The 27,796-nt window shown below is 41.8% G+C and overlaps 2 protein-coding genes across 2 annotated transcripts; both read right to left on the bottom strand.

The window, feature by feature from the left end:
• Nucleotides 1–888: 888 nt before the first annotated feature.
• Nucleotides 889–6,419, bottom strand: pdpr (pyruvate dehydrogenase phosphatase regulatory subunit). Its single transcript, XM_033985443.2, has 18 exons — nt 6,254–6,419; nt 5,441–5,724; nt 5,223–5,356; nt 5,065–5,146; nt 4,816–4,979; nt 4,401–4,522; nt 4,092–4,209; nt 3,862–4,011; nt 3,495–3,687; nt 3,274–3,398; nt 2,953–3,108; nt 2,726–2,859; nt 2,487–2,635; nt 2,301–2,413; nt 1,942–2,036; nt 1,782–1,871; nt 1,412–1,594; nt 889–1,304 (listed from the first exon to the last, which is right to left on the bottom strand). Exons 2-18 carry the CDS (start codon nt 5,701–5,703, stop codon nt 897–899), a joined length of 2,679 nt encoding a protein of 892 aa, XP_033841334.1. The 5' UTR covers nt 5,704–5,724; nt 6,254–6,419; the 3' UTR covers nt 889–896.
• A 414-nt stretch (nt 6,420–6,833) lies between these two features.
• pnoca (prepronociceptin a) lies at nt 6,834–18,940 on the bottom strand. The gene is made up of 3 exons (XM_033988903.2): nt 18,840–18,940; nt 9,058–9,191; nt 6,834–8,318 (listed from the first exon to the last, which is right to left on the bottom strand). Exons 2-3 carry the CDS (start codon nt 9,178–9,180, stop codon nt 7,719–7,721), a joined length of 723 nt encoding a protein of 240 aa, XP_033844794.1. The 5' UTR covers nt 9,181–9,191; nt 18,840–18,940; the 3' UTR covers nt 6,834–7,718.
• Nucleotides 18,941–27,796: the final 8,856 nt, after the last annotated feature.

The following is a 27,796-nucleotide window of genomic DNA, read 5'->3' as shown; positions in this document are numbered from 1 at the left end:
AACTTAACCAATAATCAACTAATAGAAGAGTAAATAGACATTTAATAGCTATACAAAAATACACAGCTTTATTGCAAAAGTAAATGAACTCTTCCCTTTCCTTTGTCATCAAACTGGGTCAGAAAAAACTCCATGGCACATTTAAGATATAGTTTGCTTGCAAATATATTTGGGATAAAACTAGTTTCAGTCTATCTTTCACCCATCTGCCATACATTCAACACTACATGTACAATGAAGAAATGCCAAAAATGCTTTATACAGACAACATAAATAACACAAACATAAAACCACCTTTACATTTTGTGCAATTTGATAAGAGAAAAAAGGGAAGCCTTATGGTAAGGCTACAATGTAGCAGCTTCCCTTCAAAATGGAAAGCATACTTCTCTTCACTACTATGTTTCATGTAGTGGTCAATATTTGAATTTAACCAATAGCAACACAATGGTACATACAACCCCACCCATATTTAGAGACATTAACTATGTGGAGTTAGATCACAACATTGATTTTAAGGTAATTGCACAACAATAGAACATGACCCTGTGACAGTCCAAAGTATGTACAGTCAATGTGTCACTTTAGACTAGAATCATGGCAAAAGACAACTGAACAAGTAAAGTGACAAATGACAGCAGCTTGTGCTGGCGTTGCCTTAATAAAGGCACTTGATATGGAGTCTGATAGTAGGGAAAAAGTCCTTTCCTAATATTGCACTTTGAGAAGTTCCACAAAAACACAGTAAAAGGTGCAACCTGCCTCGAGTGATGAACTGAAAATGAATGGCACTGTGCGTTTTTAGCAGGTGTGGATTTGATAAATTGGTGGAGTGCCTAATCACCCCTATGAGGAGTTCTATATTATATATATTATATATGTTCGATATTATATTATTACTTCCCCTGAAGGTTGCTGAGCTCCAGGTCGTCTTTGCGGCGTTTTTGTTGAGTGAACAGGGAACTGAAGGGATAAAGTTTGGCTTTAGCTGGGTAACGCTGGCCTGCAATGTCCACTTCATAGTCCCCTCTGTTGATGAAGTCTGGAGTGATTGGTGTTGGAAGCCCCTCTGGGCCTAGAGGTGGGGATACAAAGCCCAGACAGACATGGCGCTCAAGGGTGTAGCTGTATGCACTGCTGGTGGTTGTTCCTGCCAGCTGACCATTACGGTAGATGGGCTCACCCCACCATGGCCACAGGTCCAACTCTGTGTCGTGGTCGTCAAGAACTAACATAACAAACCTCCGAGTCACACCTTCCTGGCGCTGAATCAGTAAAGCTTCACGACCGAGGAAATCTGTGTCCTGGTGGAATTGGAGACTGTTGAATATCAAATACCATACAGTTCTATCCCAATGTTACTGCTGCCATGCCCTATTTTAACAATTTGTTTCATGACCATTTAACAAACCTTATCAAACTTTACTCTGAACTCTCGTCCGCACTGCAGTGGGGTAGTGAAGGCATCCAGGTCTTGACCCCAGAAGGCAAAGAATTTTTCAATTCTCAAGCTACGCAATGCATAGTACCCAGCATTACGAATCCCATATTTCTGTCCCACAGACATCACTTCGTTGTACACATGGAGGGCATACTGCAAGAAATAAAAGGAGAGTGGGCCTTTCTAAAATGTTTGTGGTTAGAAAAATATCTTTAAACTAAGATGCGAGTGAGGGACCCAGACATGTTCCATAGTAACAAAATTACTGTGAACCATTTAATAAAACAACTTTTTGAAACCTTTGTACTACTGCCCATTGTGTAGACTGAGCAACCCTTACCTCAATAGGAATGTAGAGCATAAAGCCTGGTTCTCCTGTGTGAGTCATGCTCATCACTCTGATGCCATTGGCATATCCAACACTCATTTCCTGTGTAAGTGTATGCACAATCAGCATTGAATATTGCTATATAATACACAATATTTAACAACTTTCCTACCTTACAAAACATGGAAGGGAAGTGGTCAGGTGTCATTGAAACATATGACAACTCTGCTAGAACATCCATTGCACGTGGCCCAATCAGATTTAGAGCTTTTAGGAAGAAAATTGTGAAAATTTAAATAATGACCTCATTTAAATTCTTCTTGACAAACTTTTTCTTTAAACAGGAGTAGTCCATTGTTACTTCCTCACAATTGGTAGTGAGATAATATCCTTTAACCACAGCCTCTCAAACTACCATCATCAATCACTCACTCATATACACAGACACCATAAGAACTTGAATTGTATGCTTGAAAAGGTCCATCGATTGTACTGTACGCCTACATACGGTTGTGTCTAATATGTGCTTACCTGTGTATTTCCAGCTGACATCTTCTAGATGCAGATGTGGGTCATTAGGCATGTGTTTTTTAATCCAAGACCAACAGTGTACTTGTTGGTCTGTTGGAGAGATTATAAAGAAGCTACAGACACAAAATTAATAAAGTACATATGATTATATCATTAATGTAAAGTTATCATTAGGGTTTTTCAAACCTGTTCTTGCTCAGTCGAACCACACTGCAGTCATTCTCATATCCTCCTCTCTCGTTTAGCATCCCAGTGTGTACAATATGTCCAACTGGAACATCAAGGTCATTTGCACAAAGATGTTGCAGCAACGTGAGGGCCTGGTCACCGGCTGACTGTAAGATCAATGTAATACTTTTAAAGAATGCACCTTTAATGTAAAACAAGTGTGCAATTTTTTGAATAAGTGTGAATAAATGACTAACAGTCAGTTCAAATTTGGTGAAAGAGGACATGTCAATGACACAGACAGCCTCTTTACAGCACTTCACTTCAGCTCCAACAATGTCAAACCAGTCTGGTTTATAGAAGGTTTTACTTTGGTCCAGTGAGAGCAAATCTGAAAATTGCAAAATTACCCACAGTGAAAATTCAGATTTTTAAAAGCTTTTGAATTAATTAAGCTTTACAGTGAAAAGTGCTTATCTTATACCTTTTCCCGGGGGAACAAAATATTTGGGTCTCTCAAAGCCATGTTTCTCCATCCAGCGTGCTCCCTGCGTATCCAGACGATCATACAGGGGGCTAGTCCTCAGCTGACGACCAGTTTGAAAGTCCCACCGTGGGACCTTTAGCTCATACAACAGAGCTGCAAAGTGTACACAAATGTTAAGGTGACCATGTCATTGTAACTTGTTAATATATACAATTAATTTTCTAATTCAAATACTGATATTGCTTGAAAATAGTTATGACGACATAAATAAAAGGAAAAAAGCTGTTGACCAAGCTGCATCAAAAATAAACCACTTACGCATGACTTCCATTACTCTGTGTCGCAGGAAGGTTCGGCTACTTTGCAGGTTGCCAAACCGCTTGATGTCAAGTGGCCAGACATTAGCTGTCGGGTAGCCATAACTCATCCATTCTGCCAGATACCTTAGAAGGCCAAACAATTACAAAGAAATATAAAATTACACACACGCATACACACAGACACTTTAAACTGATTTTAAGTAAGTAATGATTACATACTTTCCGGCTCCTCCAGCAAAAGCCAGGCCAGAGGAGTTCATTCCAGCCAGCACATAGTAACCAGAAACACCTGGTGTTTCCCCCATCAGGCAGCGCATGTCAGGGGTAAAGGATTCTGGACAGTTGATCAACTGTTGAATTTCTGCAGACTCCAGATTAGGCATTCTTCTTAGCAGTGCACTCAGCATGGGCTCTGCAGGTCAAAAAATAATTATATATATATATATATATATATATATATATATATATATATATATATATATGCTTTGCCTACAAATTATATATATTTTTTTTTTTATCTTAAAATACATACACAATGAGCCATCCAATAATTATGAAGACAGTTGGAACTTGTAGGCCCCCTTACCAAAGTGGTCCCAATCCTCCTGCATATTCTGGATCTCCAGCTGATTACGACCCTCAGTAAAAATGGGTTTTGGATTCTTCTCAAATCCCCCCGAAAGAATTCCCCCCTGCCAGGGCCGTGCATAAATTCTTCCATCCATATCAACAATCACTGTAGAAAAGGCAGGCAGCTTATACAGTACAGAAAAATCAAAAATCCCATATGTTTTCATATGAGCCTTGTTTCTATACCTGGAGTATTAGGCTGAACTGGATCTTCGAGTGGTTTGGTGAGAAGATAGAAGTGTTCACATCCATGAAGAGGAACAGACACTTTCATTTCACTTGCTTGGCCGAGCTCATAAGCCCACTGAAAGAAAATGGAGAAAAGCACTCCTGTTTTTCTTTGTATTTACATTTCTGTACAATTCTTTAATAATTTTTTCCCATTTTAGTTCTACACCTGGTAAACATCTTTTTAGTTACTGCATCACCCTAGTTCTCAAGGTACATAACACACACCTCCACCAAAAACATTATATTGTGCATCTGTAACCTCACCTGCCCCGCACAGTTGACAAAAAATTCGCACTCAATGGAGCCCCGATCTGTCTCCACAGCCATTACTTGTCCCTTCTCCACCAAAACTTGCTGGACTGTGGTTCTTTCCAGAATTTGGACACCTGAAAGAAGAAAGAATACCCCTTAATGTTGTACCCCTTAAAATGCTATTTCATCAGAATTTTCAAAATTCCAGATTGGAGCAATTGGAGGGAAAGGAAAGTAGATCTTAATATGCCTTCAATAATTAACTACTAACATTATAACTTATAAGGTTTTTCTTTTGGATGAATGAGTAAACATCCTAGTATGTACACTATTCACTTTTTTGATTAACAATAATGTAAAGGAATTAGTCAATGTAATTTAATTCACATAGTGCACAGTGCATTGTAATAATATAAAAACAGCAAACCATGTCCAGCTGCTGCCACTGCAAGTGCGTGATTAACATCAGGTGAAGAAACCACTGCATCCTCAGGAAGATGGAGAGCACCCACCAAGTCATGAATGTTAACAAGTGGATGGAGTTTAGCTACATCCTTTGGCTTGATTATGTTACAGTTGATGCCCATTACTCTAAAATGAGAAACAAACAATAGCTATTCCACACTATTGATCAATCGTACACATCAAATTGAATTTTTTGGTCTTAGCTTCTTACCGGAGTCTGGAAGCCAGTCGCTTTAGAGAGATGAATCGATCTTGATTTTGAGCAAGGCACAGTGAGCCAGTCTTCACATACCCTAAAAAAACAAAAAAAACAACATTTAGACCTGTATGGTAATACATCACGGCTAATGTAGTTACAAAAGGACCTACCTGTTTTGACTCCTGTTTCTTCTTCAAGCTGCCGGTACAGAGTATTGGAATAGTTTGCCATTTGACACTCTATGGAAATAGGTTTAGCAACACTAACTATGCCAGCACTTAGTCTTGTTGTTCCAGCACCGAGTCTGCAATTAGTAGAAAAGTCAAGACAAAACTACATTTTACACTTATATACAAACATTATACTGTTTTTGTGTTTTAAATCGTACCTGCCCTGCTCCAGCAGTACTATCTCAGTCCAACCCAAGCGGGCCAGATGATATGCCACTGATGTCCCCACAATGCCTCCACCACAGATCACTACACGGGCCTGTCCAGGCAGAGGGGGCAGGTGGGAGTCTGCAGTGCCAGCCTTCCAGGAGGGAGAAGTCCATAGCGCCCTGCCAGTGAGTCTGTGGCCTGTCTGCGGCAGTAGCAGCCTGGGGAGCATGGCAGGGACCAGAGCCCTGGAGCCCCGCACACAGCTGCACATAGCTGTGCGTTTACCAACAAGCTGGAGAGAAAAAGAGCGGACAAAGGAGGCGGTCACCTCCTGCCTCATGTAAATATTACACTGGATCTGACATGAGGGCTCGCGTCAACCACGTAACTTTAATTAAACTTTAGTTTCTAGTGCTAATGCTGGGTTTATGTAAAGACAGGCGAAATACAAACCTATCTAAGAAGAGACGAAGGCCTGACAACACAACAAGGTGAACACAAAACAAGTTAGACCTTCAGCTGTCACTAAGAATACAGCCACTGTCACATTAGTGTTAGCTCCAGAGCAGCTATCACAGCTGCCATCTACAAAACAAACCTCAGACACAGGCCCCAGCTCATCTGTCAAGCACATACTGTGTCAGGTTATTCACTTTAGTATGGTAAATGTGTAATAAACATGCAGTAGCTACATTAAATGTAGTTAGCTCATCGTTGCTAGCGTAAGTTAAGCTATCGAGGAGCTAGCAATCTGAACCTGAGGGTTTAACCTAAACATAAAGAGCATATCCCTCCAGATGAAATGAGGCCACAACACTCACCCGATCCACTCAAGTCACAACTTTAAATCCAAGTCCAAGCAAAAATATATAGTCTTGGTGGTATTACTAAACTTGTATTGCGGTTCAGCTTTCGGTAAAGCTGGCGATCACAACCGAACACCGAGCACTGCTTCCTGTGCGAGTTTTTTCAGCTTCAAACCGTTTCACGGGGAGTTATTTCTGTGGGTCATGTGCTGTTCAGGGTCTGTGTTCACATTCATATTTTGGCTGTTCACATTTATATTTTGCTTTATATGTAGAGGTAGAAGAAGCCTTATTTAACCCGACCAGGTCGACGTGTGCTCATTTATAAAAGCTGTTCTTTTGTGATCAACATTAAACCAAACAGCCATTTCTCATGTTCTATTCATGTCACACGATCATAAATGTGTAACCTTCATGAATCATAATCACTGCCATCAATATGGCAGCAGTGGGTTTGAATAGACCATGGCTCTACGTGGTGCAGTTACATAAATGACCACACAGTGGTGCTGTCTGCTTTATTTTTTTTTTCCAACAATCTACTATGAAAACTATAAGAGTTTGAAAAGAATAAAACAACCCAAGACACATAATTAGTTGCTGCATGACAAGTCACAAACGAAATAGTAAACTATTTTATTGACATTATTTAAATACAACTATTTACACTTTTCTTCATGGACAACTAAAACATTGCACACCACTACAGAATAATTTCAGAAATATACAGAAATATACTTTTTTTTGTGGGCTATATAACCCATGGCTAGGCAGATTGATGTGTGTAACACAGTTTGGCACATGACGTCATTTGATGTGTACAGAAGGCCTGCCCATTTTGTGTAGAATCTGCCAGTGAGACAGACCCACATTGATTCTGGTTTAATATCTATTGACTGCATGTAGTTGAATTTCAAATTCATTAGTGTCATAAAGCTATTTTTCACACCAGTGTTTGCTGACTACGAATAAAATAAAATGATGCTGTAATCGTTGCCACCTAAAGTAATCACAAGAAATATAGTGTAAGGCAGGCTATTAGCATGAAATCATTTTTAACCAATTATCATCACGGCAAAAATGACAAAATGATGTACTGAGGGTTAAGTGGAGGGTTGCTCAAAAGTTGACAGTTTAAATGCTTAGGCCAAAACCATCTTGACTCTCGGCATATAACCTAAAACAACTGTGATCATTTCAGATGAGTGAGAATTGAATATGCCACCATTTTGGGTGGGTGAACTAATTAGCACTGTGATATTCAAACCACAAAATAATGTACTGGTACAACGCGTGATAAACAAACGATACCTACTGTCCTCATGTTCAATGGAATACATGATTATTAAGTAAGATAATTCTTTTATTTTTTGGAAATAATGCTTTAGATTGTGGTCCTCTTGAGACACTTGACTTTGATGTTGATTATTAAACCAGGATGCTCTAAAATATGATGTGATAGGCAAACAGATGAGGCCTGCTAGATTTCATTTTGTGAGGTGAGGTCTTCTGACACACTGTTGAATTCAGTTGCTCGAGTACTCATGCCTAGGTATTGCTTCAGGAATTCACTGAAACGTTTTTGGTTGTTCCACTTGCGGGCTGACTTTCGAATCCCAATGAAGCCACCGTATCTTTTCTGATATGATCTTCCAGGAGACATAATCTTCTTGTAGCCATGCCTCCCCTTTACAAAGCCTCCAAACCTCTTTGCAACACTCAACCCCACATCACCCAATGCTCTTGTAGCCACATCAGGATCAACCTCGCCTTGACCCGCCTCATTTTCCAAGTTGTCCTCAAGAGACAAGGCATTCTGGGAATCGTAGGCTGTGTCCCCCATGTCGCTCTCATCAATTCCAAATCCCCGAGTCACATGATCGAAGCGCTGTAAGGCCATTGGCACAAGCAACTCTCTATCTACTGGCTCCTCTTCATCTGGCATGAATGATTCCACCTCCTCCTGAGATCTCTTTCTTGCCACACCTTTTATAGCCTCTAATGGTATAAGCAGCGCCTTACGACAAAAGTCCCAGGAAAAAGCTGGGGAGACGTTACCTTCACACTCAATCAGACAAACCTAAGACAAACAGAAGAGATAGCCTACGTGAATGCAATATCATAACATGCACACAAGAAACAAGTGAAAATTGAAGAACTTCTTTAATCAACACTTAAATTTGAGGGGAGAATTGCTATTTATATAAAGTAAATGTATCGTTTTAAAGGGGACATATGTAAAAAAAAAAGACTTAATAGATTTAATCATGTCATCATTAGCTTACTCAAAGTCATTTTGATTAATTTATGCATGTTTGACTAATCTTGTATTGTCCTGCATTGAGTGTTCAGAATATTCTTGTTTTCACTTACCCCCTATCCTCGCCTACTTTTCTGTGTGATTTTTCCAAAAATTCAGACTCCAGTTCATATATTTAGGGTTCAAATAGTGGAATTTCATTGTAACAAGCAGTTTACTTGTTTTAACTGTTGTGAAATGCTTCAAGACTTTTTTGAACCATGCATGTACCTAGATCTTCATTTTTTTCAGATTTTCTTTGAATAATCACAAGTAAGTACAGAGCAGTAGGCAGCATAGTGGGTAGCTGAATTTTCTGAGCACTCACGCTTCAAAAGAATAGACAAGATTAGTGAAACATGTAAGGATCAATCAAAATACATCTCAGAGTTCATGATGAGGGAGCGCTGTTGCATGTTGCTGTTGCATGTTGCTGTTGCATGTTGCCGTAACATGGTTTAAAGCTCATAAAAGTTTATTTTTACATAATCTGTCAAATTTTAAAAGTGCATTTCTTCACCATGGTGTTAAAGCTGAGCCGTTTGGGCAGTATGTTGTTACAGGATAGACAGTCTGCCTGGCAGTCGCATTGTCCGAGATCACACAGACAGAGCAGCAACAGAGCCACCGTAGTCTTCATCATTCCCCTGTCACCTGCACACAAAGAAATTATCCACAAAAAAAATACACCATTTAACAGTGAGCTTGTGGAAACAACTGCAATCCAAAGACAAACAACATAACACATTTATACAAGATGACCTGGGCTGTGCAAACTAATGAAAATACAATAGAATAAGATGCACCAAAGAAATAAAGTGGTTTGACCTTATCTTGGTGGGAAGAGCCCTGAGTGTGCAGCCTGACGTCAGAAACACACTGAGAGTTTTCATCTCATTAAACAAACTCGTTAACTCCTTTAATTGATGCCTCAATTAATGCCTCCGGCCACAATTTGACTCACTGTTTGTGCTGACATTACATCCTCACACAGGGCTTGTAAAATCACAACACACATAATGCTCTGGTTTTTACACACACTCCGAGGTTTTAAGACACAGAAAGGCATACGCAGAGTCCTGTTTGAAGCCAAGGAAACGGACCAATCTGTATCAAACCGTATAATAGAAGTGTCTGTACTGAAAGGATTAGAGTAATTAAAAACTGATAAAAGTTTAATTGTTGCTTACTTTGCTCTAACTGTCTATTAGGCAGTGACTCTGAAAACTCAATCAAAATTAATTAGGCTTTAGATATGAAATAGTGAAAACATCTGTGGTTAGTTCATTAATAATTGTTTATATGTGAAAAACACTGAAGGACACGGGTGGACCGGTAGACTTGGGCAAGGTGGGCAGTGATTGCCAGATGGCATCAGTTGGGGACAGCTTGGGCGCACTCATCTGTCCTGAATGTGTCTCACTCTCCATCTTCCTGCCACTGTCATCACAGCTAACAATGCGCGAGGGACCCAGCTGTGGCTTTCATTCAGAAATTAACATTAACAACAGATTATTCAGTGAGTTCAGTGAATCATGTTACAGTTTACAAAGTGTGCAGCTAATAGTGTCAAATGAATTACTTTGCTAAGCCTTTGTCTGGACTTTCAAAACAAATGATCTACTTAAAAAAAAAAGTAGTAAAAATTGACAGCACTGTTTAAAAGATGTCTGTGTAATCCCTTAGTCATCCAGGTGTGATTAATAGTAAAATAAACATTAGATTCTGGTCAGATTGCTGGAGGACACTGCCTTAAAACACCGGTACTGACCAGAACTGAAGAAGCAGCTTGGATGAGCAGCGAAGCGTCTTCACTTCTACAACTTTAAGTCCAGTTGACAGAATCACATTTTTATTTTACCATGCACTCTTTAACTTCAGATTCCTGCAGCAGTATCTCATCCTGACGCCTTCCGGATTCTCTGGAGAGCTTTTCAAACCCAATTAGTGCGGTTTTAATGAACTGATTAACCATTAAATAAACCAGTTAATTAAGTCATTAGTGTCTGGTCCAGCTCTGAGGCACTTTTCGTGAGGAAGGGGGGGTGTGAGGTGGGGGGATGGGGGGGGTCTTACATTGCACGGACAATAAACAGATGACCTGCTATATGAAAAAAAATAAAAAAAATAACTCGCTTTTTAGAACTTAACTGGAAACACTCCACAGAGACCATTTCAAAAAGACTATTCTGCAGTCAAGTTTTCCAGGTCTAATCTGAATTCTCTTCATGCCAACACACAGCAAGTGACTGCAAATGTTTCTCTATTATTTCTTTCACCATTACAGGCATTTCTCATCAACGCAGCCAATATAAAATAATTGACTCTCTGCTCCAAAAGTGTCCTAAAGCCGGATTATGCATGCCTGGATGGACACAATACATATAGTACATTTCTTCACGTTTTTTTTTTTTTTTTTTTTAAACTAAGCCGCAGAGTTAGTTTATAGGCTACATCATTCGTATAAGAACTTGGACAATTACATCTGATAAGGACTGTAAAGTAATTTAAGAGCACGCACAGAGGACTAGCACGTTTTTAAAAAGACAAATCGACCGTTAATTATTTAAGCGTGATCATCAACTTGGCTTTGTTGGTTGATGAGTCAGTTTGACAGGTAATTAAATGTTACTTTATTTTTTTAGAGTGGAGGAAGATAACGGACTACATTTATCTGTCAAAAAATCTCTATGACTGACAACTTGTCGTATGCCCACTCAAATTACATTGTCCTCTTTGTTTTAACTGGTAAGCTGGTCATTGAGAAGAGAATCCATATGGGTCAATTCTTAAGGTCCATATATATAACCTGCCTTGACCCTACCTACACAACCCGTAATGGACGTTTTCAGATTGTGACGTTGTGGTGTGGTCCTCCCAGGTGGGGACAAGAGTCACATTCTTCACTGATGACATTGTATTTTCATCAGAAATATATTAAAGGTAAATTCATAAATTATGATACATATTAGAGACAGGATGGGGTAAGTTACTGGAGTTTTGGGAGTGACTGGACAGTTTAGTCTGTCTTTTCAGTCACTAGTACTTTCTGTAGTAGTTTTTGCAAGATATCTTAAAGATTTTGTGAAAGTGTAATGCCATGATGCACAGGGCATGTCTTGCCTAGGGCTGTAGGCAAGTTGACTAATTCTTAGATGACTTGCCTACAGCCCTAGGCACACAGAAACTAAATCAATTTCTCTTCTGAATGGATCCAATCACCGCAAGTAAATTAATGTCTGGCCCACACGCTGTCACTGTCAACTTTTTTTTTACTACAAAGGAAAACTCTTTAGAAAATGAGCTTAAAAAGCAAAGCTAGCTATTTGAGAATGAACCTTTTATGTGCATATATTGCTGACTTACTTTATTATATGGTGTCTATATAATCAATAGTTAATATTTACTGTGTGGTTTAAGGTTGAAAAAATAGTTTCCTTGCCTCTGTAAATTACTTTACAGTCCTTCCTATAGCATCACACCTGCACTTCTATCATAGAACTCATGCTAACAGGCTCAATTTAGATCTTGTTTATAGTGGAACTACCTTTTTAAGGTAAGAAACTCTTACATTTCAGTCATTTTTGTTAATTTACAGCTTATCAATCTTTAGTTTTGACTTGAGTTTTGATAATATTCTTATGCTACAAATAACCAATCAGTACCTATATCGATAATGTCACAGAACGATCCACCTGCTCAAGCATCGATACTTAAAATTGAATTTAATAAGAATACATAGCTTGTTAAACAATGTATAAAATTATTTGTATTTTACTTTATCTACACATATATTTAGTTTTTAGACTAGTTTATTGAGCAGTGGTATTGGATCAGAACAAAGATCACTGGCATCACCTATCACTAGCCCATCTTCATTTTGCAGAGATTTTTTTTTTTGTGAAAATCAAATTAATTTTGTGATGATGTCATACAATTATGGAACTTGTTCCGAGAAATGTAATTTGTTCCTACAGGCCTAAAATATGGACTTGGACACTTCAGAAGATGAAAGAGGCTAAATGACATCTTGGTGGTACAAAAGGATGAGCAGTCTCCTGGTGAGGGAGGACATTGTATATTTGACTAAACGCCACATGAGCAAAACCCTAGAGTGGACTTCAGCTGCACACCAGCTAATGTCGTTCACTAATCCTTTTGCTGTCTTCCACATTCAGTCTTCCTTTAGTGGTTTCTTCTTGAGGTGATGAAACTTAGTGGAAAAACTTGAGATACCCACAAAGCGCAACATTGATGGATTCATAAATTAGATTTAAGCCAAGAGACACTTGAGGTGTGAATTGACAGGTTACAGCCCAACAAGGTAACTTAAGTTGACACCAAAAGAAATATCCTTTTTTAATCATTTGACATGATATCAGGTATAGACAAACTTACTGAATAATTTATTTAAAATAATAAAATAAAATGGGTGTTTAACTCTTTCACTTCCTTGATACAGCTTTTCATTAATAAATGTAATGATGTATATTCTGTAGGCCTATATCAATTATATAAATATGCTTACATTACAAAAATGTTTCAGTTGAATATTGACTTTAATGTCTACAGAATAAGCTCAAGTGAGCCAAAAAATAATAAATTTGCCATATAATCTTCCAAACGGGTATTAAGTGATACTTGATTTTGAACAAATATGTGTTTAGTTTTACAGCCCACTCATAACATTTCAATATTGCTCACCCATTATTGTAACACATTTATTTATTTGTATATATTTTATTATATTTATAGATTCTTAGACTATTTTATTTTTAAGCATATCTTTTTAAACTTATATATTATTATTATTCAGTGTTTTATGTTGCACTTTATCACCGAAGAAAGTTTCTAGTGAGTTGTGTTCACTGACAATGGCAATAAAAGTCTTCTGATTCTGATACATAAGAAATTCAAGGTCACATTAAATCTCAGGAGAAAAGGGAGGGAGGAATACATAATTCATTGATTATCCCATTATTTATGTTAATAAAGTTCCTCACTCAATTATCACATTTATGAGCTTTAAAATGCTAATTTAAAAAAATAAGTTACAGTGCAAGAAACTGGTGAATGTGTCATACAGAGTAAAGAGGGTTTTGAAAGTTTTCTATTTTAAAATGGCACCTCGACAGAAGTCCGCATCAATTCATCTATCCTAACATTCACGTAGGTACAAATAAAAGCAAATGTCCACCATTTAAGATGTCTTTCATTCACAAAAGCACTCAAGCACAGCAGTAAATCAGGCCTTAACGATTCATGACTAATTAAGACAGATGATTTATGACCTTTTACTAAATATCGCTAGACGTGACAACATTGTGCAAGTGCCCTCATCACCACATACCCTCTGGATGTATTTGCTGCCTACTGATTTGAACCCTACTTAAATACCTTGAACATGTCATAGGACACACAACACGCAGCTTTCTCCTCTGTCATGATGTCAGTTTCCCTGTCCTCCCGTGCTCTCTTCCCCTCCCCTACCTGTGTGTCTGGAGCTGGGTGGAGTGCCTGACTCCTCCCGTGCGCACCTGGGGCGCATCAGCCTAATCACCACCACCTGCTGCTGAGTACAAGAAGGCTTGGCAGTCTACACTCGGTGCCAGACCGTCCGCGTGTAAAACGTGAATGTTTCTTGCTAAGCTTTGTTATATGGTACTTTCCGGCAAATGCTCATTTGGATTTATGCACCCTCCAGATTCCTGCCTCTACTCGCCCAGCTCCTGCCGCCACGTTCCAGTCCCGGTATCGCTTCCAGCTCGTCTTGTCTCCTGCTCGTCTCGTCTCCTGCTCGTCTCGTCTCCTGCTCGTCTCGTCTCCTGCTCGTCTCGTCTCCTGTCCGGTCCTGGTCTCTGGTTTGTCACCCGCTCCCCGCTCTGGTCTTCGTCTGATCCGCCTGCCCTGGTACCGCACCTGCTTCTATCCCCGTCCTGGTCCTGTCCTGCCCGCCTCTACCTGCACCGCACCCGCCTGACCCGTCTCCCGCTCCCCGGTTCCTGTACCTGCTCTTGTGACCTGTTTAAAGACTGCATTTTCACCGCTGTAAATAAACACTGTTAAAACTGCTCTGGTCTGCATCCTTTGGTCCTATCCGCACCGTTACGACAGAACGGTCTGGCCAATATGGACCAAGCAGGCTCAGATCCGGACCAGACGCGCCGCCTCACGCACTCTCACCCCGAGGCGGTGCTGGGTCAGCACGAACAATCCATTCGAACTCTATTGGAGCTAAATCAGACATTGTCCCAGCAGGTGGCACAGCTTAACCACCAGGTGGCCGCGCTCCTCGTCACCCCGCCTGCTGCAGCTGGAGCGCCACCATGCCTCCCGGAGCCGAGAGGCACGGATCCGGAGCCGTATGCTGGACAACCTCACCTCTGTCGCGGATTCCTGTTCCAGTGCGAGTTCATGTTCCAGCAATGCCCTTCTCGTTTCAGCTCGGGGGCCACCAAGATCCGATATATATGTGGATTACTCCGGGGCAGAGCTCTCCAGTGGGCAGAGGCGCGCCTAATGAAGACGTCTGTGGATAGCCTGGATTTTAATGAATTTGTGTCCACGTTTAAGCTGGTGTTTGACCACCCGCACTACCAGGACAATGCTGCCTCCCGGTTATTGACTCTCAGCCAGGGCTCCAGGACGGTAGCGGATTATTCCATTGAATTCTGGACACATGCGGCGGAGCTGGACTGGACGGACAGCGCGCTGCGGGCTGTGTTTGTGCGGGGCCTGAACGAGACTTTGAAAGATGAATTGGTTTCCCGGGACGAACCCCCCGACCTGCGGACCCTCATCTCCCTCACTCACCGTATAGACAACCGCCTACGGGCTCGTCGCCGAGAGAGACGCCGGTCACCGGTCCCGCCGGAGCCACGCGCTGCCCCGCCCCCGCCGGATGAGCCCATGCAACTCGACAGGACCCTTGTGTCGGCCGAGGAGCGTCAACGGAGGCGTCGTCTGGCCGGGGCTTGCCTCTACTGCGGTGAGCGCGGACATTATGTGGTCACTTGCCCAGTTCGGCCAAAAGGGGGGGCCCACCAGTAGCACTGGGAGTACTGGTGGGCGAGCAACACATCCTGGACTCTTCTAATAGACTGCGGCTCAGCGCCACCCTGTGCGTTCGCACAGAGACCTTATGCGTTTCCGCCCTTATCGACTCCGGGGCTGAGAGGGACTTTATTGATGCCCAAGTCGCGGAGCAGCTCGGGGTCTACCTGGAGCCCCTCGAACGCCCCTTAAATGCCCAGGGGCTCAATGGACGTTTTCTGGGGCACATCACTCACATCACAGAACCTGTCACCGTGATTCTGTCCGGCAACCACCAAGAGAACCGTCAGTTTCATGTCCTGTCCTCCTCCGCTTCTCCTCTGGTCCTTGGTTACCCCTGGCTACGCGCCCACAACCCTGTTTTCGATTGGGCCAGGGGCGGAGTTTCGGGCTGGAGTCCCGATTGCCACGCCAAGTGCCTTCGGTCCGCCCTCCCTCCGGCCGGGAGGTCCGTTCCTGTCGCTGATCCGTCCCCAGACACCCCCAATCTGTCCTCGGTGCCTGCTGAATATCACGACCTGGGGGAGGTTTTTAGCAAGAGCAAGGCCCTCTCTTTACCGCCCCACCGCCCATATGACAGCCTTCGAGAAGCTTAAGAGACTATTTACCTCCGCTCCCATCCTGCACCAGCCCGACCCTTCACGGCAATTCATCGTGGAGGTCGACGCCTCCGACTCGGGAGTGGGGGCCGTGCTTTCGCAGAGGTTCGACCCCCACAACCGCCTCTGTCCCTGCGCCTTCTTTTCCCGGCGATTGTCCTCGGCCGAGGTCAATTATGACGTGGGGGATCGGGAGCTCCTTGCCGTAAAGCTGGCCTTGGAGGAGTGGCGCCACTGGCTCGAAGGGGCGGAGCAACCATTCATCGTCTGGACCGACCATAAAAACTTGGAGTACATCCAGTCCGCCAGGCGCCTCAATCCCCGTCAAGCTCGTTGGTCCCTCTTCTTCAGCCGCTTCAACTTTCTCCTCACCTACCGCCCCGGATCTCGGAACGTCAAACCCGATGCCCTCTCCCGCCAGTTCGCCCTGGAGGATAGCCCGGTCACCGCAGAAACAATTATTCCCTCCTCGTGTGTGGTGGCCGCGGTCCATTGGGATATCGAGGACACCGTCCGAGAGGCCCAGACCAACGACCCCGACCCAGTTCCTCGTCGCCCTTGGTCCCACATCGCCTTGGACTTCGTGACGGGCCTTCCCCCTTCCCAGGGGAACACGGTGGTTCTCACCATTGTGGACCGCTTCTCCAAGGCCGCCCATTTCGTTGCCCTGCCTAAGCTCCCCACAGCCAAAGAAACTGCCGACCAGCTGACCAGTCATGTCTTCCGACTCCACGGCATCCCGGTGGACATCGTGTCCGACAGAGGGACCCAATTCACCTCTCAGGTATGGCGGTCTTTCTGCGACGGTTTGGGGGCCACGGTTAGCCTCACGTCCGGGTTCCATCCACAATCTAATGGGCAGACGGAGCGGGCCAACCAAGACCTGGAGTCGGCCCTACGGTGCACAGCCTCCGCCAACCCCGCGACCTGGAGTACTCACCTGCCCTGGATAGAGTACGCTCACAACTCCCTCGTGAGTTCCGCCACTGGTATGTCCCCCTTCGAGGCATCGCTGGGATATCAACCCCCTCTCTTTCCCACGGAGGAGAGGGACCTCGCCGTCCCGTCTGTTCAGCGCCATCTCCAGCGCTGTCGCCGGATCTGGAAGAAGGCCAGGGCGGCCCTTCTTCGGGCTGGAGCGCGCACTAAGGCGACGGCCGATCGCCACCGTGTCCCGGCGCCCGTATACCAACCTGGCCAGATGGTTTGGCTCTCCGCCAAGACGGTCCCGCTGAAGACGGACTCCCGTAAGCTGTCCCCCCGATTCCTGGGACCGTTTAAGATCATGAGGATCATAAATCCATCGGCGGTGCGCCTCCAGTTACCCCCGTCTCTCCGGATTCATCCGACCTTTCACGTCTCCCAGGTTAAACCAGTCCGGACCAGCGACCTGTGCCCTCCGGCCGATCCCCCACCGCCCGCCCGAGTCATTGACGGCCACCCGGCGTTCACCGTCCGCCGCCTGATTGACGTTCGTCGCCGTGGTAGGGGCCTCCAGTACCTCGTCGATTGGGAGGGTTACGGTCCGGAGGAGCGATCCTGGGTGCCCAGGGCACGCATTCTGGATCCCGACATGGTGAGAGACTTCCACCGCGCTCATCCTGACAAGCCTGGGGGTCCACCAGGAGGTGGACCTTAGGGGGGGGGTACTGTCATGATGTCAGTTTCCCTGTCCTCCCGTGCTCTCTTCCCCTCCCCTACCTGTGTGTCTGGAGCTGGGTGGAGTGCCTGACTCCTCCCGTGCGCACCTGGGGCGCATCAGCCTAATCACCACCACCTGCTGCTGAGTACAAGAAGGCTTGGCAGTCTACACTCGGTGCCAGACCGTCCGCGTGTAAAACGTGAATGTTTCTTGCTAAGCTTTGTTATATGGTACTTTCCGGCAAATGCTCATTTGGATTTATGCACCCTCCAGATTCCTGCCTCTACTCGCCCAGCTCCTGCCGCCACGTTCCAGTCCCGGTATCGCTTCCAGCTCGTCTTGTCTCCTGCTCGTCTCGTCTCCTGCTCGTCTCGTCTCCTGCTCGTCTCGTCTCCTGCTCGTCTCGTCTCCTGTCCGGTCCTGGTCTCTGGTTTGTCACCCGCTCCCCGCTCTGGTCTTCGTCTGATCCGCCTGCCCTGGTACCGCACCTGCTTCTATCCCCGTCCTGGTCCTGTCCTGCCCGCCTCTACCTGCACCGCACCCGCCTGACCCGTCTCCCGCTCCCCGGTTCCTGTACCTGCTCTTGTGACCTGTTTAAAGACTGCATTTTCACCGCTGTAAATAAACACTGTTAAAACTGCTCTGGTCTGCATCCTTTGGTCCTATCCGCACCGTTACGACATCCTCTAAAAGAGATGCATTGATTTTTGTCAAAACATATAGTCAGTGTTGTGAAAAGGCCTTAGTTGTAAAGGTCAATAGTAGATTGTTAATGTAATGTTAAAATCATTAGCTGGCTGTTTGCATTCAGCTGAAAGGACACTATACAAATTACACAGGTCGATATTTCAGAGTATTGCAACTGAGAGTAATGAAAAAGCTAAGATCAAGCATCCAAACAGGCTCAATAACATGAACCTACAGTAAAAATATAATGTTGTACCAAGGGTCAAAGGTTAACCCTTTTCCTTGCCCGCTCCCTTCTGTTGTGCCCCTCCAGTGTCTTACCTGTGCTGAAATAATGGTGTGGGTGCCTAGGACTCCCGTGGGTTCAGGTTGATGGAGTAAGTCTGTGTTTTCCTTCCTCACTGTCAGTTGGGTTTCTGGCTACGTGGAGGCTGGTCGCTGCTGCTCTTATAGGGACTCACCCCTCCCCTTCAACCTCCTCCTCTAATTCACTTGCCTTCAAAACTCCAGCGTTCAGTGCGCACGAAACACCAGACTGCTGCTATAAGGAGACTATAGATGTTAAAGTTCAAGTTGCTGATAAATCATTGCAGAGACATACATCCATCATTGTATCAGTATGTGTATTATGTGTATTACTAGGGTTATGCAATGTAGGGGGCAGTGTTATTTTCTTGCTTGAGTGACGCTATAGTGTACTTGTTTAGCTTACTCATCATTGTGCAGTGAAGCAGGAAAGTGGTATTGGAACTGACTGAAATCAGAAATAGGAAAACGTTATAGGGAAATTGTGCATTTAAAAGTTAGCAAAATTAGTGTTTGTCAACTTTTGCTGTCCCTCTGAAATGATCGAAGAATCAGTCTGTAAAGGTTAGGGAAAGATTTCACCCTAATACACTCCACTGGACTTTTTCCCAAAACTGGAATATTTTTTTTAGCACCTGCTCTGTAGGAATCTATAAAAGAAAGAGTATTGTGCTTTAATCACAGATAGATTTATCATTGGTTGTTTTATTGGTGAGTTTATTTTTGTTTTGTCTGTGGAGTTTACTCCAGTCTGACTTCTAGATGTCCAGTTCAATCAACGTGTTGGCTTCTACCTCCAGCCTGCTTCCATCTCCCTCTGCCAATAATCATTCTCACCTGCTCATCTCACCTGCTGTTGTGCCCCCAGCACCAGCCTGAGACTTGTTCTACCATTTCAGACCTGGGAGTACAAGTACAAGTGTGAGCGTACTCCCAATACCATTTCACCATCATCACATTAAATATTTGTAATAATTGTAATGATGCTAATTTCATAATGACCAAGAATCCCTTCCAAAATCTGGTTTACTCATATATTTTCAGAATTTATTAGTTTCTCCAGATATTAAACAAACAAACCACGTCTGCCAATAACGTGTTTGGTGTGTGAATAATTAGAATAAACCTGCATACATAATATTTGTATAAATATTATCCTTGATACCCTAAAGTGAAGTTTGCATGAACTTCTTAGATTAAAAGTGTTTTTCTTGTAGTCTCTTGTGAATGGGGAAGCTGGAGGAAATGTCACTCCCACACAGAGTGTTGGGTGTGCCGCATGTCCCTTGGCCTGTCTTTTACTGATGGCACAACAGTATTACTGTCATTCTGCTCACATACAAAAAACAGGGCTGGAAACACTGGGAAACACGACGCATCCAAACTCTACTCTTCCCTATTACGCATCTCTCCGGCCTTTATTACAGAGCGGACATGTCCTGCCTCGTCTGATTAAGGTGGCTTTGCTCCTGCTCAGGTCTGCTTCGTGATCCAGCAGCAGGCACACAAGATACACAAACATTTAAATGTGAAATTAAAACACAGAATGCACACTCTTCTCTTCATTTTATATAAATGCAGTGTCATTCAATATTTCCTGGCAAGTGCCTTTTTAAACAGACATGTTACTTGAACACCTGCATCCCTATTGCTAATATGACTGACAAAATAAACAATCCCAATGTGCATTCATATTCTGAGGGTTAAATTCTGTAGATTTTCAGATTGTTTCAATGTGTATAATTAATTCCCTAATAGTTACTAAAAACAGCTAGTTACTACTATGGTTACCTAACGGTAACTGTGAATTAACATTTGCCTGTAGGACTAACATTGACCAGGCTCTGAATGATCACAGACAACAGCGATTATCTTAATCGAGAACAGATTCAAGTCGTGCACTTAGCAGCAGTGGCGTTTCAGCTAATGTACAGTTGACCTTTTGTTTTTGGGTACCATAAAGCTTTTACAGATGGTTACACATCTGGAGGCTCTAAGAAGAATTTGATATGATTCACACTATTTTTCTTCTAAAGATTTGCTGAAGTACTTTATTACATTCATAATTTTTTTAGTTTATCGTCACTATCTTGTGTGCTAATTTTATGTTTTAATTCAAAAGAAAATCACACAGTCACTTTATTTGACATGCATTGTGCACAAGGCTCAATAGCAATCCCCAAAGGTGAGCATTTCTTTACACAAAAGAAAGGTTTTCATCAGTGTTACAGCATAAATGTTAGTTTACCAATCAGTTAAAAGTAAAGTCAAAGCAAAAAGTATATTGTGATAATATCCTTTCCTCTTACTGACAAGTGTGACTGTTGTAACACCTTTACAGGCATGCCCCCAGAAGTCAATAGACCATTATTCTGCTTTTGTCCTGTGGCTGCTGCCTCATTAGCTGATAGTCATCACCAGTAAAAATAAAGCCACCAACAGTCTGCCACAGGTTCAATGCAAACAGGAGCTTGGTGGGAAATCTTACTACTATAAGAATGTTAAAGTCCCACTGTGTAACTTCTTTCCCCAAAATAAATAAAAGCTTTTTGGTTCTTTTTTATTTGATGTTTTATTGCACTGAAACAGATCTCCACAAGCCTAATCTGTCTATAGAAAGTTCTGTTGGTCTCACATTTCTATTTCCATGGAATTATGAAGGAATATGTGCTCCACCTGTGAAATACAGATACAACATTAAAATCGTATCTCCATGTTTTTCATGTCTTGATAATTATTTTATATTTGTAACACTAAACAACTCAACATCCATGCTGTTTTGATATTTAAATTCTCCCTTTTTCTTGATAGAAAACTGTTTATTAACCTAATTAAATTAGTTAATATGATAAATTTCACCCAAACCTAATTATAGGAATGCAGATAATGAGAGCATAGTCATCAGATGCGCATCTTGAACAGTTCCATTCTCCTTTATCTTTTTGGTGAACTAAATGGAGGAAGTAAACCTAGGTCAGATAATGACAGACCATCTTCAGTTCTGACTCATTGGCTTCATCTCATTGAGTGCTCACTGCTGATTACACATGCACAGCTCAAAAAGAGACTCCAAAATTGTAAAACAGCCATTAGGTTGTATTGAAGCTAATTGCCGTTAATAGACAGTTAGACCAAACAAGCTTGTTGGCAGATCTTTGAGGTCTACAGGGTCACCAGAAGTAGGTTCAACAGTAGGAAGATCTAATGAAATGCAAATGGTTACATTTGCCTATGATATATAAAGTCAAATTTACAAAAAATACTAATCCTAATTTTTACAGCATGTATTGTAATTGTGATGCTAAAGTTTTGTCACTTATTTGATGTGTTATTCTTTCTTGTATTCCTGTCTCTTTTTCAGCGCTTCTCCCTGTCTCTACTCATCTTATGGAGAGGACAGAGCGAGGTTGCACGGTTTGCCGGACGATAACAGATAACAGAGCTTATCTTGTGTGTGCCAGACGTTTATAGTCTTGATCCAATCAAGACCTGCTTAAAAGAATTCATTGACTTTTACGTCCGATGTTCAAGCCTCAATAAGACGCAGGTTCAGGGAAAACAAAGATGTTGATGAAGAGGTTTGGTAAATTCCTTGTCATTCTGAAGTGGGCTGTGTTATGGATATAACTGACCACCACATTGTCCGCACTTGGATTCATGTTCACATTTCTTTACATAAGATATACGAGTACAATACCATGTGCCAGCCTGGCCATAACAAAGAACACAACTACTCTTTAATGATGATACATTTTTGAATACAGAAGGGTACATCCCTTATCAAAGAGTTGAACTTTTCTGAGTGTTATTATTGTTGTACAAGTCACAAAGTGAAACACGCCACAAGGAACATCGATAATAACCAACTGTGGTAGATCTGATGCAGTCACAGGCATCTGACAAAGTGGCTTTACTTCACACCGTGATGCTGAAAGGTTACTGGGACTGCCCCCTAGTCTTTCATCCAGACTGATGTTCTAACACAGAAAATGTCTATTAAAGTTAATGGACATTTTTCTCCAATACTATCGTCATATGTAATTATTAGTTATGTCTTTAGTTCCATCATTTATGTCTTCTCCAAATCATAGTGGTGTCATATTTAAGATCGAAATAGCAAACAATAAATTACTTTTTTGTTTTTTGTTTTCAGTAATTAATTACTAGTGTTTTATGTATTCATTTGTTGGGGAAATTATGACGACATTTCAGGGACACTTATTAATTCTTTCTTTCATTCCTCAGTGACGACACAGCCTGCATCACACAGAAGGACCTTCTCGTCATAGCTTTGACCCGACCAATGAGGTACCCTTCGCTCTACTCTCTCTCTCCCTAATCTCCCTAACTCAACATGTTTAGGCAGGGGCCAATTAGGCTTAAATCCCGCCTCCACCACCATAACCAATTTATCAGCCTCTGAAAATCAGACCACCGTGGCCTCCTCATCCCTGAATCATGAGTAAATGATTGAATAAATATATTTTCCCATCTCTGCCCTTGACAGCCCTTTGAATCTATTGGAGATAATGATGAAAAACAGCCACGAATGGCCTATCAATTTAACGCAATACCATCATTTATAGAAGGTAGTCATCAGCTGGTCATTGGTAAGAGGTTTGATTATAAATCTAGCAAGCGATTGGTTCCTCGTTAAAACAGTGGAAGAGGTAGGGAAGAGAAGAAACCAAGATGGATAAAATCAGAAGCAGGACTAGACAGCAAAAGGAATTTAACACACACATCTCAATTGTGTGCTAAATGAACAATGGTGGCACATCTGGGATTCCTACGTCAAGCAGACCAGCCCCTCCCGTCCCTTATGAGTTGCATATCAGGATGAGGACAGGTTACAAACTCAATATTAAGGAGAAGATTTAGGGGCTCATGACAAATGCCACTGAGATACATTGATATAATAGCTAGATTATGAAGGGATTTATTCTTAAAATATCTTTTTTTTGTTGTAATACCTATAGCATACAGTTAAGAAAATAAAACTGCCATAATCAAACATATTGAAAAAAGAAGACGCTATACTGACAATAGCTAAAACAGTGAGTAATTAACTGACGAAATTATGGATTTTTAGTACAGTGGAGAATATAAATCCAAAGCGGAGTAGGATGGGCTAATATGCGTAGGAGTGGAGAACAAGGTGAGTCCCTGATGGAAAGGGGCACTAATAGAGGTCACAACCATTAGCTCCTAAATCTAGACGTGAACAGGAGGTCAAGGCATCACGGGCCAGTTGGAAGCACGATGCAGCACTCTTAGTTTCCCCACAGGGTCTGCCCAAGAACCAAGATAAGCCACTCACTCAAGGACAGCTGAGTCTGCAAAAGTACAATATTAAAACTTTAAACAGAACATTTTATGGCCACACAACCCCAACACACATTCCTCACTTCTCTGTTTTCACTGCTCTCCTCTTTATCTGAAAGAGGAAGTGATTGGTGTTCAGCCGAGCGGCGAACACAAGCATTCTGTTATCAAGCAGCCTCCGGTCGCCTCAACTCTTCAGCCACACACAGCCACAGCAGCACTAGTCATACGTGAGATATTGTAGTAAATCCTCTTTAAAGGGAATTGTGGTGATTATGTGCAAACCTCTACTCATCCATTCATTCTCATTTTCTGTGGGAAACATTGCCTGTAATAGTATTGTCTAATAGTAACAAATAATCTTACACTGGCTAGGTTTACGTCCACACCAAAATATCATCATTATCAGATTATTGAAATGACGGCAATATAGTTACATTTGGTGCGCTTATTCTTATTCTTATTCTTTTTTTTTCTGATTGTTCACATCTGTGCAGGTTTTGACAAGGAATGTTAAGGTTGAATGCATTGTTTTCAAATTATTTTCATACTATACTTTTTCTTCAAAATACAGCAGTTATTCTAAAAATATATTGATTAACTGATACATGTCACCGGGTGTTTTTGATGATCGGATTTCTTTTGTGCATGTAAACGTGTGTACTGAAAATCAGATATAATCAGAGGGCTAAATATAGTAGTTATCTGATTTGTACTGGCCATGTCTCATTTTTTGTAAAATGTATTTACGCTCAAGAATAAAGACATTACTTATAGTTTCTCTGTCTTGGACATGATATTTCAGATCCTTTACAGTTACTGAAAGTCTCCTAGAGCTACATTCGTTGGACAGCAGATTTGAAAAAAGGGGGAATATCACCTGCGGATCTTCATCTTCATCCCACTCCGGCACACACGTCTTCATTTCTAGGTACATTTCCCTCATAGACTGTCAGACTCTTGCAGGTTGCACAGCACTATGTGTGAGGTTGTAAATCCATATCATCACTTTTATAAGGGTACTAAAATGAAAGCACAAATGAAAACTCTTTAAATTGTGCTCCCTAGTAGTGGAGTGGGCTCTAATCTGCACCATAAATGCCAAGTTCTGTGCCAGCCTCAGTGTTATCAGCTCGATTCTCTAGCTCTGAATGCCCTCTCCACTCTTTACCCCTTGTCATGCTATACTGGCCTGTAAAAGTTTTAATTAAAATTTAAATAAATAAATTGCTCAGACTGATCAATGGCAATGAGGTTTAATCTACAGTCTCTGTTGTAAGATTTTACTCTCCATTCCTTGTGGCACTCCTTTTGTGGTCACACATAATCAAACATATTAGATTTAGAATCTGAAATCCTAGTCCTAAATCATTGAAGCGTTCACTTTCTATTTGATTTGAAATTTAAATTTGAAAAGACAACATGTAACTGCTTTGTGGCTGGATTGTTATAACACAATTATCAGTCTGATGAACTGATGAAATATTGATTAATTCAATGAATGATGCATTTTATCCTGAACATTGCAGACTTGACTGATGTGCCCTGCACTGACAGAGGCATGTACCTCAGTGTGAACCTATGAATGTCTTTATTGAATGAGGCAACAAAAAAAACAGTGCTGATTGAGCTTATGAGGCTGCTGTTTTTCATCATTGTCTCCCACTGATCACAGGTAGATTCCTGTGAGAAGGACCAAGAAAAGAGAACATTTTTACATAAAAATGAATTTGGACTTGTTTGCTGAAACTAGATGATTTTTCATACAGGACACGTTACACATTTTACTGTGCAGAACAGTGAAAGTCTCTGGACCCTTGCAGGGAAGACCCTTGGGTCTGTTTTCACCAAAACCAGTTGCTGTCATAGAGGTTGCCAGCACAGCAGCTGATTAGATTGAACTGTCTAAGTAATGAGCTTAAACCCATAAAACTGCTAAAGTCATTAACCTAATAGGGCTTGCTGTAATGGACAACCATATTCTTACATGGGCCGTGGCCACCAAAGCCATAAAGTGCCATCTCCACTGTCTCCTAACCAGGGTCCTGCTTTTAGCCTTATACCTCGGATTTCCTCCCAGCCCAAGTCTGCAAACACCCAACAATAACTACAGCCCTAACGCACATCATCTGCTCCATACACATGCAATAGGCAATGAGGGCAATTATATTAAGCAACCATTTGAGATCCCATTAGGGTTTAGTCAGTTGGAGCCTTTTTGGTTTGACTGTGGGAGGATTGATGCATTGCTTTGCTTCTTGTAACAGACAAGATGACATCACATCACTTAAGTCGTGATTACTCTGATCTCTGTGCAGATGGTCAAAGACAGATTTTTTCCCCAAAGTGGATTCAAAGTTAACTTAATGTTTGTAAATAACATTTTTCAACTTGATATAGTAAATGTGGTTATGAAAACCAAGAAATAGGGCTGACATTTCACACAGCTACAAGGGAGGAAAATAAATATAATAAAGTTTATAGCACCTGAATTCACAGAGGCCACATGAGATTTTGATCAAAGAGAGCTTTCTAATCTAAAGGAGCAAATAAGCATTGGTAATCATAAAAAGACCCCAGAACCTAAAATCCTCAAGTCATCTTTTAGGAATGACCACACAGCACACACTCATCTTCTGCTTTGGTTTGATTAGTGGCCGGAACAATTACTGTAATCGTGTCATCTTAACGAAGGAGAAGATAAAGAGTCAGACCTTCCCCTCAGCCCCCCGTCCTTATCAGTGCCATCACCACACCCACATCTATGCACGCTCTCCATTTTAGAAAGGCAAAAATAATGTGAAACATTTCAAGACCTCCTATGGTTTTTAACTTAACTCAATTTCCATAAAATCATACAATTGACTTTCTATCTCCAGAAAGTTACATACTATGACTTTAAGTTTGATAGTGATGCAACAGGCTATTCACATTGTCTTTTTACATGTGCTATTTTAAGTCTCTCTTACGTATTAGAGGCGTGGTTTGTCTTGCTCTCTTGTTGATTGCCCCTCACTTCATATTGGCATTGTCATAGGAACTATCTCGTTAACTACTATGTACTTAACAACAGTTTCTTAAAGGAGCTATATGTAAGAGATTGAGTTTAAATCCCAAAAACATATGGACACATATCTGTATCCTCAGATTTAATATTTGATTTGATATGATATATTCCAATCAAATATAACTATCCATGAAATAATTAACATGATTGTCGTTTTTGACTTGGCAATAGGCCTGTCTGTGTCTTAACTTTTCTGTGGCCAAATATGTAAATACTTGACCATATAACAAGATCCATGATAACAGCCCCAAAATGCGTTCAGTTCATATGAAGTTGATTGACTGGCGCTCACAGCTACATAGCACAGACTAGAGTGTCACTTAGTGGCCAAAAAAGGTAGAACCAACAAACAAAATAGTCTGTCTCTACGCTCATCACTTCTTTTTATTTTTTTTAGTGCAATAAATACAACCAAAACAAAAAAATACTAAAAAAAAAACACCCCCCCCCCCCCCAAAAAAAAAAAAACACAAAAAAAAACAAACAAACAAAAACAAACAAACAACAACAAAAAAACAACAACTTTATTTTAATCTTTTTTTTTTTTTTTTACCCAAAAGTCGCATAATGTGTCTTTACT

The sequence above is a fragment of the Periophthalmus magnuspinnatus genome, chromosome 3 (assembly GCF_009829125.3).
Source record: "Periophthalmus magnuspinnatus isolate fPerMag1 chromosome 3, fPerMag1.2.pri, whole genome shotgun sequence".
NCBI lineage: Eukaryota > Metazoa > Chordata > Actinopteri > Gobiiformes > Gobiidae > Periophthalmus > Periophthalmus magnuspinnatus.
This window is presented reverse-complemented; position numbering and strand designations above follow the sequence as displayed.

Excerpts from the sequence above, each read along its gene's own strand:
- pdpr (XM_033985443.2), bottom strand. The coding sequence starts at position 5,703 with ATGTGCAGCTGTGTGCGGGGCTCCAGGGCTCTGGTCCCTGCCATGCTC. Across the intron at positions 4,980-5,064 it reads CGACTGGCTTCCAGACTCCG|AGTAATGGGCATCAACTGTA; the intron begins GTAAGAAGCTAA and ends TTCTCATTTTAG. Across the intron at positions 1,872-1,941 it reads TCCCTTCCATGTTTTGTAAG|GAAATGAGTGTTGGATATGC; the intron begins GTAGGAAAGTTG and ends ACACTTACACAG.
- pnoca (XM_033988903.2), bottom strand. The coding sequence starts at position 9,180 with ATGATGAAGACTACGGTGGCTCTGTTGCTGCTCTGTCTGTGTGATCTC. Across the intron at positions 8,319-9,057 it reads GGCTCAGCTTTAACACCATG|GTTTGTCTGATTGAGTGTGA; the intron begins GTGAAGAAATGC and ends TGTTTGTCTTAG.